The 11,702-nt window shown below is 49.8% G+C and overlaps 4 protein-coding genes across 4 annotated transcripts; 1 reads left to right on the forward strand and 3 right to left on the reverse strand.

Moving 5' to 3' along the window:
• Positions 1-917: 917 nt before the first annotated feature.
• On the forward strand, positions 918-5,475 carry ABOM_004243 (chromatin-remodeling ATPase CHD1; the record flags this gene model as incomplete). Its single annotated transcript, XM_022531373.1, has 2 exons — positions 918-5,296; positions 5,349-5,475. The coding sequence occupies 2 exons, from the start codon at positions 918-920 to the stop codon at positions 5,473-5,475; spliced, it is 4,506 nt and encodes a 1,501-aa protein (XP_022391318.1).
• A 1,119-nt stretch (positions 5,476-6,594) lies between these two features.
• Positions 6,595-7,836, reverse strand: ABOM_004244 (C2H2-type zinc finger protein; the record flags this gene model as incomplete). The annotated part of the gene is made up of 2 exons (XM_022531374.1): positions 6,595-7,214; positions 7,305-7,836. The coding sequence occupies 2 exons, from the start codon at positions 7,834-7,836 to the stop codon at positions 6,595-6,597; spliced, it is 1,152 nt and encodes a 383-aa protein (XP_022391273.1).
• A 771-nt stretch (positions 7,837-8,607) lies between these two features.
• ABOM_004245 (aldo/keto reductase family protein) lies at positions 8,608-9,653 on the reverse strand (the record flags this gene model as incomplete). Its single annotated transcript, XM_022531375.1, has 2 exons — positions 8,608-9,085; positions 9,223-9,653. 2 exons carry the CDS (start codon positions 9,651-9,653, stop codon positions 8,608-8,610), a joined length of 909 nt encoding a protein of 302 aa, XP_022391271.1.
• Positions 9,654-10,692: 1,039 nt separating this feature from the next.
• ABOM_004246 (uncharacterized protein) lies at positions 10,693-11,198 on the reverse strand (the record flags this gene model as incomplete). The annotated part of the gene is made up of 2 exons (XM_022531376.1): positions 10,693-10,995; positions 11,061-11,198. The coding sequence occupies 2 exons, from the start codon at positions 11,196-11,198 to the stop codon at positions 10,693-10,695; spliced, it is 441 nt and encodes a 146-aa protein (XP_022391275.1).
• Positions 11,199-11,702: the final 504 nt, after the last annotated feature.

Consider the following 11,702-nt stretch of genomic DNA (forward strand, 5'->3'; position numbering starts at 1 on the left):
AGAAGAAAACTATGTCAGGCATTGTGGGCAACCGTGCCTGCCTCAGGCAGAGGTCATGACTGCATTATTTCCTCCGGTTATGATTGGTGAGTGGATGAGTCCCCCAATTTTTCTCCGGAATATCATATGATCCGCCAGACCGAAACACGTGATAAAACGGTGCCGTGAAGCCTATTGGAGTCTCGCTTGTGCCGGCGCTAAGCCACACAGAGGATGGTGGGCTGTGACAGCCTGAAGGATCAGGCTGCCAGCCAATCCCTTCACGGAGACTTGCTCACCTCCAGCCGACGGACAACTCTCTTTCTACTCCCTCATCATATTCTCAGCGGTCTTCATTTCTCGCCCTCTCCACCACTTCATCCCCCCCCCTCTTCCCCACCTCGCTCCATTCCTTTTTCACCATTATTTCCCTCAATTTATCCTGCCTTGGGGTCACCAAGCTATGGATTGTGAGTATTTTATTCTTCTTTTCTAGTCTTTTCAGACGTGTCCTGGTACTGTCGGCTGGGGTACTTCTCCACGGTCTCGACCCACCGAGAAACACAAGAATTCCTCTCCATTTCTTGTGTTGAGGTTTTCTGAATTCCTTTAGGTCAAGGTCTGGATGTAGCTCTTCTCCTGGGTCTGGTTTTGTCTATGATTTTGTCCCTACATCTAAAATACTCACATCAACCCTCTTTGTCGCGTTCCATCAGAGCTTCCATCAAAAATAACATCCGTGCATCATATCCTGCCTCCTACCTGATTGTCATGACTTCCAAGCTCCTATTGATCGGAAACTGAGTCGCGTACTGCTGTTTTATGCCACACTGTATCTTTCATCCCTCGCCAGGCCTGTCCTGAGCTTCAATGCTAATGTCTCTTCTCACATAGCTACTAGCATGGTGATCCCACCTACCTCGGAGCCCTCGACCGCGATGGCGTTCGCCAACGGTCATCCGGCCTCGCCTGCCTCCGACACCGCCAGCTTTGGGAATGAGCCTTTAGCTAGTGATGGTGACAGCAACATGTTCGATTCTGTTGACAACCACGTCGTTTCCGACTCTTCTCCGGATCCTGACGCCGCGGACGAGTCCTTCAACGCCGACTCTCCTGATGCAGAAGGGTACGAGGATGATTCGGCAATGGAGGACCATGCGAAGGACAGTAGCCAGTCCAGTAGCGAAAACTCTTCATCTGAATCCGGACGGGGGACAAAACGCAAATCATCCTCGGTCAATGAATCGGACTATATCAGACAAAATCCAGATCTGTACGGACTTCGCCGTAGTGGACGCGCTCGTACAACACGTCAGGTAGCCCAGTCTCTCTCAGACTCAGACTCGGATGCAGTGGCGCCTCGCTCAAAGCGTCGGCGCCCTGTAGCTTCACAACAAACCTCCAAGCGCCCCTCCCGCTCCGCAACCCAGTCTTCATTCTCGGAAGATTCAGAAACATCTGAATCCGAATATGGGGGCAGCCGTGCTCGCACAAGCAAGGCGAAGCGTCGCCGACAGCAGGCGTCAGCAAGCGAACCTTCTCATGCCGAGGTCCGCTTCTCGACAAGAAATGCTGCTAGGGTCTCCACATACAATGAGGACGATGATGACTCAATGTTTGAGGATGACCCAGATGATCTAATGCAGAATTACTGGGCGAATGCAGTGGAAGATGACCGTCCTGCCGTGGATGTTGTTCTCAACCACCGTCTGAAAGCAGGTGTAGACTCTAGTAATACCGACCTCGATCGTCATGACTTCGAGTTCTACATAAAATGGCAAGGCAAATCCCATTACCACGCAACATGGGAAACTGCCGAGTCTCTTGCCAACTGCCGCAGCACGCGCCGCCTTGACAATTACATCCGAAAGGTCCTGTATGAAGACATTCGCTTGAGGCAAGACGAGGATGTAGCCCCCGAGGATCGGGAAAAGTGGAACCTTGATCGCGAAAGAGACGTAGACGCCATTGAGGATTACAAACAGGTTGAGCGAGTCATTGCTACGCGGGAAGGCGACGAGGGAGCCGAATACCTCGTTAAATGGAAGCGCCTCTTTTACGACTCCTGCACATGGGAAAACGAGGAACTCGTTAGTGAAATTGCTCAGTGCGAAATAGATCGCTTCTTAGATCGTTCCTCTCGGCCTCCAGTCTCCGACAAGTCGGAGTCCAACCCTGCCAGCCGAAAATCATTTGAAGCTATCAAGGGTACCCCAAGCTTCTTGCGCAACGGCGAGTTGAAGGAGTTTCAGGTTAAGGGTGTCAATTTTATGGCCTTCAACTGGGTCAAGAACCGCAATGTCGTTCTTGCCGACGAAATGGGCTTAGGTAAAACTGTACAGACTGTTTCATTCATTAACTGGCTACGGCATGTTAGACGCCAGCAAGGGCCCTTTGTGGTCGTCGTCCCCTTGTCTACCATGCCTTCCTGGGCGGAAACGTTTGATAACTGGACGCCCGACCTGAATTATGTTGTTTACAACGGTAATGAAGCTGCTCGTACAGTTTTGCGAGAGCACGAGCTCATGATTGATGGCAATCCTCGACGGCCAAAGTTCAACGTCCTCCTAACAACCTATGAATATGTTCTCCTAGACTCATCTTTCCTGAGCCAATTCAAATGGCAATTCATGGCTATCGATGAAGCACACCGGCTCAAGAATCGTGAATCTCAGCTGTATGCAAAGCTCCTCGAGTTTAGGTCTCCTGCTCGGCTCCTTATTACCGGTACTCCTATTCAGAATAACCTCGCTGAACTTTCTGCCCTTCTGGACTTCTTAAACCCTGGCATGGTTGATATTGATGCCGACATGGATTTGAACGCGGAGGCTGCCTCTCACAAGCTTGCGGAGTTGACTAAAGCCATACAACCTTTTATGCTTCGGCGAACAAAATCTAAAGTCGAATCAGACCTGCCTCCCAAGGTGGAAAAGATTATTCGAGTAGAGCTGTCGGATGTTCAGCTGGAGTATTATAAGAACATCCTTACAAAAAACTATGCTGCGCTGAACGATGGCGCTAAGGGCCAAAAACAGTCCCTTTTGAACATTATGATGGAATTGAAGAAAGCCAGTAATCACCCTTTCATGTTTCCGAATGCCGAAGCGAAGATTTTGGACGGTAGCACTCGCCGAGAGGATGTGTTGAGAGCCATGATCACCAGCAGTGGCAAGATGATGCTTCTCGACCAGCTTTTGGCGAAGTTGAAACGTGACGGCCACCGTGTCTTAATCTTCAGCCAAATGGTTAAAATGCTTGACCTTCTTGGCGAGTATATGGAATTTCGTGGCTATACGTATCAACGGCTTGATGGAACGATTCCGGCGGCCTCTCGCCGCCTGGCGATCGAGCATTACAATGCCCCCGGAAGCAGTGACTTCGCCTTCATTCTCTCTACACGAGCAGGTGGTCTGGGAATTAATCTCATGACGGCCGATACAGTTGTTCTGTTCGACTCGGATTGGAATCCCCAGGCCGATCTGCAGGCCATGGCAAGAGCACATCGTATTGGACAGACGAGGCCTGTTAGCGTGTATCGTCTCGTCTCCAAAGATACAGTAGAAGAGGAAGTGATTGAGAGGGCCCGGAATAAGCTTCTTTTGGAATTCATCACGATACAGCGTGGTGTCACCGACAAGGAAGCATCAGAGATCCAAAACAAGATGGTGCGAAATGGAATTTCCATCACTGAACCGAACTCGACTGAGGATATTTCCCGTATTCTCAAGCGTCGTGGCCAGAGAATGTTTGAACAGACCGGAAACCAGGAGAAACTGGAGCAGCTTGACATCGACTCCGTGCTTGCAAATGCCGAATTGCACCAGACCGAACAAGCCGAGGATATCCAGGCTGATGGAGGTGAAGAATTTCTCAAGGCCTTTGACTACGTTGATATCAAGGTCGATGACCTTACATGGGACGACATTATCCCCAAGGAGCAGCTGGAGGAAATCAAAGCTGACGAGAAGAAGAAAGCTGACGAACGCTATCTCGCCGAGGTTATCGAACAAAATCGGCCACGCAAGCGTAATGTGCCTGGGGACGGACGGGATTCTCGTGAAGAACGCAAAGCAAAGAGACAAGCGAGGGCTCAGGTTGCCCTTGATGATGGCGACGACGATTCCGATTCGAATACGCAACTGGACCCAAAACGGCCACTTATAGAGAAGGAGTATCGCCACCTGTTGCGTGCCTTCTTGCGTTATGGTGATATAGATGATCGCGAAGAGGATGTTATTCGTGAGGCGCGTCTGCTGGACCGTGACAGGGAGACTGTTAAGGCTGCACTTCGTGAGATCACTGAGAAGGCTTCCTCTCTTGTCCGCGAGGATATTGAGAAGATGGAAGCTCTTGAACATGCCGGCAAAATGCCCACTAAGAAGGAGAAGAAAGCCGTTCTTTTTGATCTACACGGTGTGAAGCGTCTTAACGCATATACCATCGTTGAGCGCCCCGCTGAGATGCGGATCCTGAAGGAAGCGACAAACGCAGTGTCTGATTTCAAGAATTTTCGGGTCCCCGAAGCCACCAAGGCGGCTGACTACTCCTGTCCATGGGGTGCCCGGGAAGATGGAATGCTTTGCATTGGCATCAAACGTCATGGCTATGGTGCCTGGGCTCAAATTCGAGATGATCCAGATCTTGCACTTGGGGATAAGTTTTTCCTTGAGGAGCACCGGGTTGAACGGAAAACCGAGCGCCTGAACGCAGAGGATAAGTCTACTAAGTCTCCCGGCGCTGTTCACCTTGTCCGCCGGGCAGATTATCTGCTATCCGTTCTCAAAGACAAAGTTACCAATGGTTCAAGCATCAATGCTAAGAGGGCTGTTGAGAATCACCACCGCAATAATCGCAAAGGTTCTCGGCCCCACGCTAGTACTAGCGTCTCTGCTTCTCCCGCGCCTTCGATCTCACGCAAAGGCCATCGTGAGATGGATCGGTCAAGGCATCGTTCTCATACGCACGGGGCTCGGGATAGCGTTGAGCGCCATCACACTCCGAACTACGACTCCCGAACAAGGTCTCTTCATGAGAGCGAACGCGCCCGCCATAGGACCTCCGATGCGTCGAGTGAAGATGTTCGTCGCCGGAAGAATAGTGAGAACGGCTATTCCGCAGGCAAGGAGGACGTCGCACGCCTCTTCTTTAAGCCCATTCGTGAAGACCTCAGGAAGGTCTCGGCTGTTACCAAGGAGAACTACCCCAGTAAAGCGGAGCGGGCTTCCGAGTTACGGAATCTTCTCCGTAAGATCGGTGAATTTATAGATGGTACTTTGAAGGGACAAGGCTCTGTTCATGCCTTAGAGACCCGTTTATGGTTTGTCTCTCGCGTTTATTGTCTTAAAATCTCTCACTGACTAAATGAGCAGGCATTTTGTGGCGGATAATCATTGGCCTAATAAAGAAGCTGGAGGAGCCAAACTCCAAGAAATGTATCGAAAGTTGATGGCTGCGCAGAAAGTTGCAGCTGCCGCCCCAGCTCCCAATGGAAGCTAGCGTAGCTCGCATGGTGCAGCAAAACAAAAAAGATCGTCTACTTCGATTCTGTGGTGTATTCGTTTTCTTTCTTACTTTCTTCATTCACGGTAAATATGCATCATTGGGAAAGCATGGCGACGGCGTCTGGTATGATATATGAAGGAGTGTTGAGCATGAGTGGACTTGATATGATGTTTCCATGATATAACTTGGCTTTTTATGTTTCACATTTATTTCTGTTCTGCGATTGGAGCAAAAGGCTTGCCGACATGTTCGCATATCTGTTTCCCGAGGCTGGTCCCCCCGTGTCCGCGGAGTGATGGACCTTGCCTCGCATTTTGCTTTTCGTTGCTATCTCCCTTCTCGCGTTGTATTCCACAACAGGGACCCCCCCTTTACTGGCAGTGGACCCTGCGGTCATGGGTGTTCACTTCGTTTCATGTATCTTATTGGCGGTGCCTTTCCGGAGTTTTTGACTTCTGCTTTGGATCATTTATCTCCTCTAGGAGACATATTGAGATATCATTAGACGTCTGGTTTCTATTCCTTTCTGAGCTACTCGAGGTTGTGGTCGGAGATATCTACGACTCTTAACTCTATCGATAACCCTGTCTGCGATTTGTGTTGATAAATGGACAAAACGAGAGAACAAAAGAGTATGTTCCAATTCATCTGTTTTCTTTTCTTTTGCTAGTAATGAAGGTAGCCAACTGGCCATGTGGCATGAGCTTCGGGGCAGTTCTACCCCTACAAACGACCTATGTGCTCTGTTCTGTTAGACAGCTTGACTAGATCTATATAACACTTTAAGAGTATGGCCGGTGCAATGAAAAGCAAGGATCGAATTCCTATTCCATAAAAGTACAAAATAACAAAATTCAATACCAGTGTTACCGAAAAAAAGAGAAATCACACCATGACTGACAACCGTGCTCCAAAACGTGGAAAGAATATGATCCGATTAGGTATCTTGGTTCATGAAAGTTATACCCCCTAGAAGACAAGGACAGGGAAGAAGATAAGACAATGAGAAGAGATATGAGGAGGAGGATAAGGTATTGTGGAAGGAAAGATGCGGGTCGAAGAGGCGTAGGTTAATCGACCAAAGTAAAGAAAAAAAAAGGTAGATTATCTCTTTTATGCGGCCACCGACTCTGATTCGGGATTCAGCGTCATTTCCGTATCTGCTGCTACCTCGGGCTGCTTCTTTGCTCCGTTTGTGGCAGCGGCTGATGACACGGGCGCTGCGGCGTCGCTGCCCATGAGGAGACTGAATAGTCGCAGCTCAGCATCACAGACGTCTTCGAAGATGGCCTCCTTCTCCAGAAACGAATGCTTTCTCTTTGGGAGGATCTTCTCCCACTCATCGCGTAGGTCTGCTGTTTCCTTTTCTGCCCAGTGGATTTGTCGACGGAGGAGTCGATACAGTTGTTGCGGCGCAAGCGAGCACTCATAATCCTCGAAGCCGAGCTCACGCTTGTACCCGGAATCCTCCCACTCGTCCAGATAGCCGTCCAAAAGCTTGTTATCATCGGTGACACTCTCACTAGGCTGCTCGGACTCATCCTTAGGCGGTTGCGAAAGCTTCAACTTGATGCGCTGGAGCTTGCTCACGGGGGTCCCTGCAGGGGTGCCAGCGGCGGACGGCGCATTATGATGCTTCGGTACGGGGTCAGATGGTCGAAGAGCCTCCGTCTCATGAACTGTTCTCATATGTTTGGCGAGGGCGTCTGAACGGGTAAAACTGCGGTCACATTCTGGTCACAGGTTAGCTTTTTGCTTTATTTTGCTTTGCTTTGCCCTTTACATCACCCCGAATGGGGGCGGTGTCAAGGGAACGAACGCACCTGGTAGCGCACAGTAGAAGGGCTTTTCTCTCGTATGGCTTCTCATATGCGCGCGCAGTGCGTATCCGCTTGCATGCGTTTGGCCCTTTCGAGTGCAGTCAGACCACTCGCAAGAATACTTCTTCTGTCGGCTGCCGACGTGCTCGTTGTGAATGTGCTGGACTAGGTCGTCCATGTTTCCCAGATCTCCTGCATCGCATCCTTCCCACCGGCATACGGTCACCTGGTCGTTGCCTTGGCCGCTGTAGTCATCATCCTGGCTGCCTCCGATAAGGGCCAGTATGCTGGGGGAGTTGGGGATGTCGCCCGAGGTGTCCGAGGAGATGGAAGACGACGGGGAGGCCGGAGGGATGTCATCTTGGAAGGTTGTTGAGACGGGGGTATTGCGATCCCAGGATGCGATACCGGTGCGGCGGCGCTTGGAAGGAGGCATGTTTGCGGCCGAGGGGGAGAAGCCCTGCTTCAATTCCTCGCGATCCGACATGTCGTCGGAGGCGATGGAAGAGAGAGGGGAACCCGGAGATTCGGTCATTGGGAGAGAGCGGGGGAGGAACAGTAGAAGAGGAATCAGTGAAGTCAATTGTTCGACAGGGACTAACACCAGGTGGTCCTGCGACGGAACAAAGCGTCAATCAGTCAATAGAGGTGTTCAGGCTGGGGCGATCGAGTATACAGCCCGCACGGCACGTGACGAGGCTATTGCGGACGGACAAAATACCGCCCACAACATTTTCCGTGCTTCTTTCCTTCCTTCCTTCTCTCTTCCTTCCTCCCCCTTTTCCTTGTGTTACTTTCTCTCGCCATGGAATACACTTACAGTCGTGCGTCAATCTTCTGGAATTAAAATGGTATTTCTAGTCGATTGCCATTACGACTAGGATGCCCTTAAAATTGAGCGCATTGTTTTTATATACCAGACTGAACTGCAGCGCCGACTACCACCCTGTAATCTCAGCTAATGGTACGTACATTGACTACCCGATCATCTAATCCTTTGTTTGCATGATGATTTTCTATCAAGAATTCTGCAATTCGGACAATCTCCTCAGTTTACTGTGGCGAGATTGCATGTTGACATTCTACACTTGATCTGACTCTATTCGTCACGCATAATTGTTCCAATATCATCATTGGGGACAACAAAGCGCTAACTATCGCAGAACCATCTAGGATACTGTATCCCTTTTAAGGATAAAGAATAATTCTTTGAAACCTAATTTCTTCTATCATTTAGTTCATATAGTGACAAAATTTACCAAGACATTATTGAGAATCGAATCATCCATTACTGTACCGTAACCCCTCAGTACCGACCCCCAACAATCTCATTTCGCGTCAGAATTGCATCAATCTCTGCCATCTCTGCGTCGGTGAGACGAGGCGCTTGCAAGTTCTGTGTTACCTTGGCGCTCGTGGTGCCACCAGGGATAGGGATAATCGTAGGCATGCCAGGCCTGTCGCTAAGAGTAAGAACCCAGGCGAGTGCGATCTGAACGGGAGCAACGCCCTTCCGAGCGGCGAGGTCGTTGACTTCGTTGACTAGCTTGATGTTCTGCTTCATTGCCTCGTCTTGGAACTTGGGCAGCATCTTACGGAAATCACCATCGGGGATGTCGGCGGCGGTAGTGAAGGCACCGGCCAAGACACCCCGTCCCAATGGCGAGTACGCCACAATGGGGATGTTGAGTTCCGCGCACACTTTCGCGACATCGTTCTGGAGGATGGTGAGGTCGAACAGAGATAGCTCAACCTCTACAGCTGCAATCGGGTGCACCTTGTGTCTGTATGCTTGAGTCAGTCATAATCCAGTATAAAACGTAAACCGTAGAAACTAAGGGTCCAGGGATCATAGAACCGGAGGTACGCGAAAGTGAAACAAAGACCAAAAAAGAAAAAAGTAAGAAAGAAAAAAACATACGCTCTCCGAATAGTCTGCGCATCAACCTCACTTAGCCCAATGCCCCCAATCTTCCCCTCCTTAACATATTGCGCAAGAACAGTGACCGTCTGCTCCACCGTAGTGTTCGGATCCTGTCTGGCACACTCAAAGATATCAATCTTCTTCTTCCCATCCAGCAAGCGCAGACACTCATCCACACTGCGCCGAATATTGGCCTCGGAGCCATCAGGCGCCAGCTGGCCCGGCTTCAACCCGCCCTTAATGCTAAGAACGACCTTGTCCGCATTCTCCGGGTGCTGGGCAAAGTAATTATGCAGTAGATGCAGAGAGTTGTGCTCCGGCGTGCCGTATAGTTCACCGGCGTTCCAGAAATTGGAGCCCTGGGCGAGGGCGGTGTTCAGGGCCTCGAAAGATTGTTCTTGCGGGGGTGGTTGAGGGACCCAAGTCATTCCTGCCGTGGGGGGTTAACTAAACTGTAGTTTGGATCTCTTTCCTCCTTTTTCTTTGCTTGCACTTTGCATCATGTATGTCATGGACAAGAAAAGACACAACTACCACTGCGAATTCCACCACAGAAAGGAGGAGAGAAAGAAGGAAGCCTACATACTCATCAACCCATAGCCAGTATGGCCAATATCCCGTCCAACAAGAGAAGGCATGGTATCGCAAGATGAATAAATTGCTTTAAGCGGGAGAAAAATAAAGAAAAGTCACCGAGGAGAGCAGAGAATAAAAAAACGAGCAATTGAGGTGCGACTCAAGTGTAATTTCCAGTCGACGAAGTCGTTTGAATGAAGTGGGAGCGAGGATCTCCACCAGAGAGGCGAAAAGCGGCGGTTTATAAAAGCGAATTGGCGGTATACTCCAGCTCATATCAAGCTTTGGACCTTGCAGCGACCTCCCATCACCACAGCCCAATTGGGTTATCGCCCCATCGGGCTGCTTTCGGAGATCAATAATTCTTGGAAATCGGTCATTCGGCCATTCTTCGTTGGGGATTTTGTGGGGTGACTATCAAAGAGATCAGTGACTGGCACGGTTAGAGGTAGAGAGCCGGTAGTACCAGTAGTACTAGTAGCTGGCAGAGTATACTAGTACTCGGATTGGCCGGACGGTGGCACGGACTTAAGGGCGCGGATTTATCGCGTATGCCGGGAGGATATAGATTCCACGGTTTGATGACCACGCGGTCATAAGAGGCTGACAGCGAAGCTTTTCCTGAAAGTCATTGTTGCCATTTAAGTGTATTCGAGCTAATCTATTGATTATTACTAACAGTTTCGGAACTTTTTCGCCATTGTCCATCCCGTCATCAATCGTTACACCGCTGATAGAGTTCGTTGGGGAACTCGGCTGCTCAACAGAGCATTAACAACACATAATTGATTCGAATAAGAAAGAAAAAGAAAAACCAAAATACAATAGAAGAAAGACAGACCAAGCATCTAGATCATCAGCTGTCACATTCCCATAACGCTCATGATCACCCTAGTTCAAGGTGTGCTCATCACTGCTATGCAACGCTTGCTTGAACCTATCCCTTAGCAACTGCAATAACCCCGACACAAAACCGGAGGGGTCGCTCGTAGGGTCCGCTAGTCCACTCGGAGTCGTTTGCTTTGTGGTGTGGTCGCCACTGGAGGTGCTACTATCCTGTGTTTTGGTAGGCGCCGTGCTGCTACTCTCAGGCGTGGCTTGGTTTTGCTTCCAATGGTTGAGTTTCTCGAAGTTATCCAATCCAAGACTTTTGAAGATATTACCAACCAAGTCATTGGAACCTGGTATCATTCTCTGTCATACACAGTTAGTGGTTTCCTTTCCTAGTTGCTCATCAATGCAGTATCTTTAGGACATACCGGATCCGGATTGCGCCCATGCAACATCCCAGATCTGGAGATTTCCCCGATGGGGTGCGAGTGGCCAATCGAGGCAAGAGCCAGAAAGGCCAGAACAAGCAGGCAAGCTAGGGATGATGCCTTGGCAAGCAGCGCCATTTTTCTTGAATTTCAAACAATCAAAATTAAATGGTCTGGATGTGTGAAAAGTGATAAGCGGTGGTGAAGAGAACTATCAGGTCAGAGGGTATGAAGCCGAGAACGTGAAGTCGATAAAGTATTAGGTTGAATTTGTCAGAGCGATCGTCAACCGCTAGATATACCCTTCGGGAGACTCCCTATCTCCCCCTGGCGGTTGCTTGGCCGTTGTGTGGAATGGGGCGGCGGTTGGGACTCTCTCTCCAGCCTGGATACCACAGACTGCCAAACGATGCACATCTTGTTTGATGCAAAACCGATCGCCAGCATTCTACATACCTAAGGGGCTCGGGTCGTGTTGGTTCTGTGTCGGGTGGACGCTGCCACTGATGCTCAACCGATGTCATAGTCTATGATAGGAACAGTCATCGATAGGAGACACGATCTTCCGCAAAACATACAAGCAAAGCAACCCGACACATTACTTTAAACTGGTATTTGTTGTGTTATCCAATCAATTGGGAG

The sequence above is a fragment of the Aspergillus bombycis genome, assembly GCF_001792695.1.
Source record: "Aspergillus bombycis strain NRRL26010 chromosome Unknown contig00022, whole genome shotgun sequence".
Taxonomy (NCBI): domain Eukaryota; kingdom Fungi; phylum Ascomycota; class Eurotiomycetes; order Eurotiales; family Aspergillaceae; genus Aspergillus; species Aspergillus bombycis.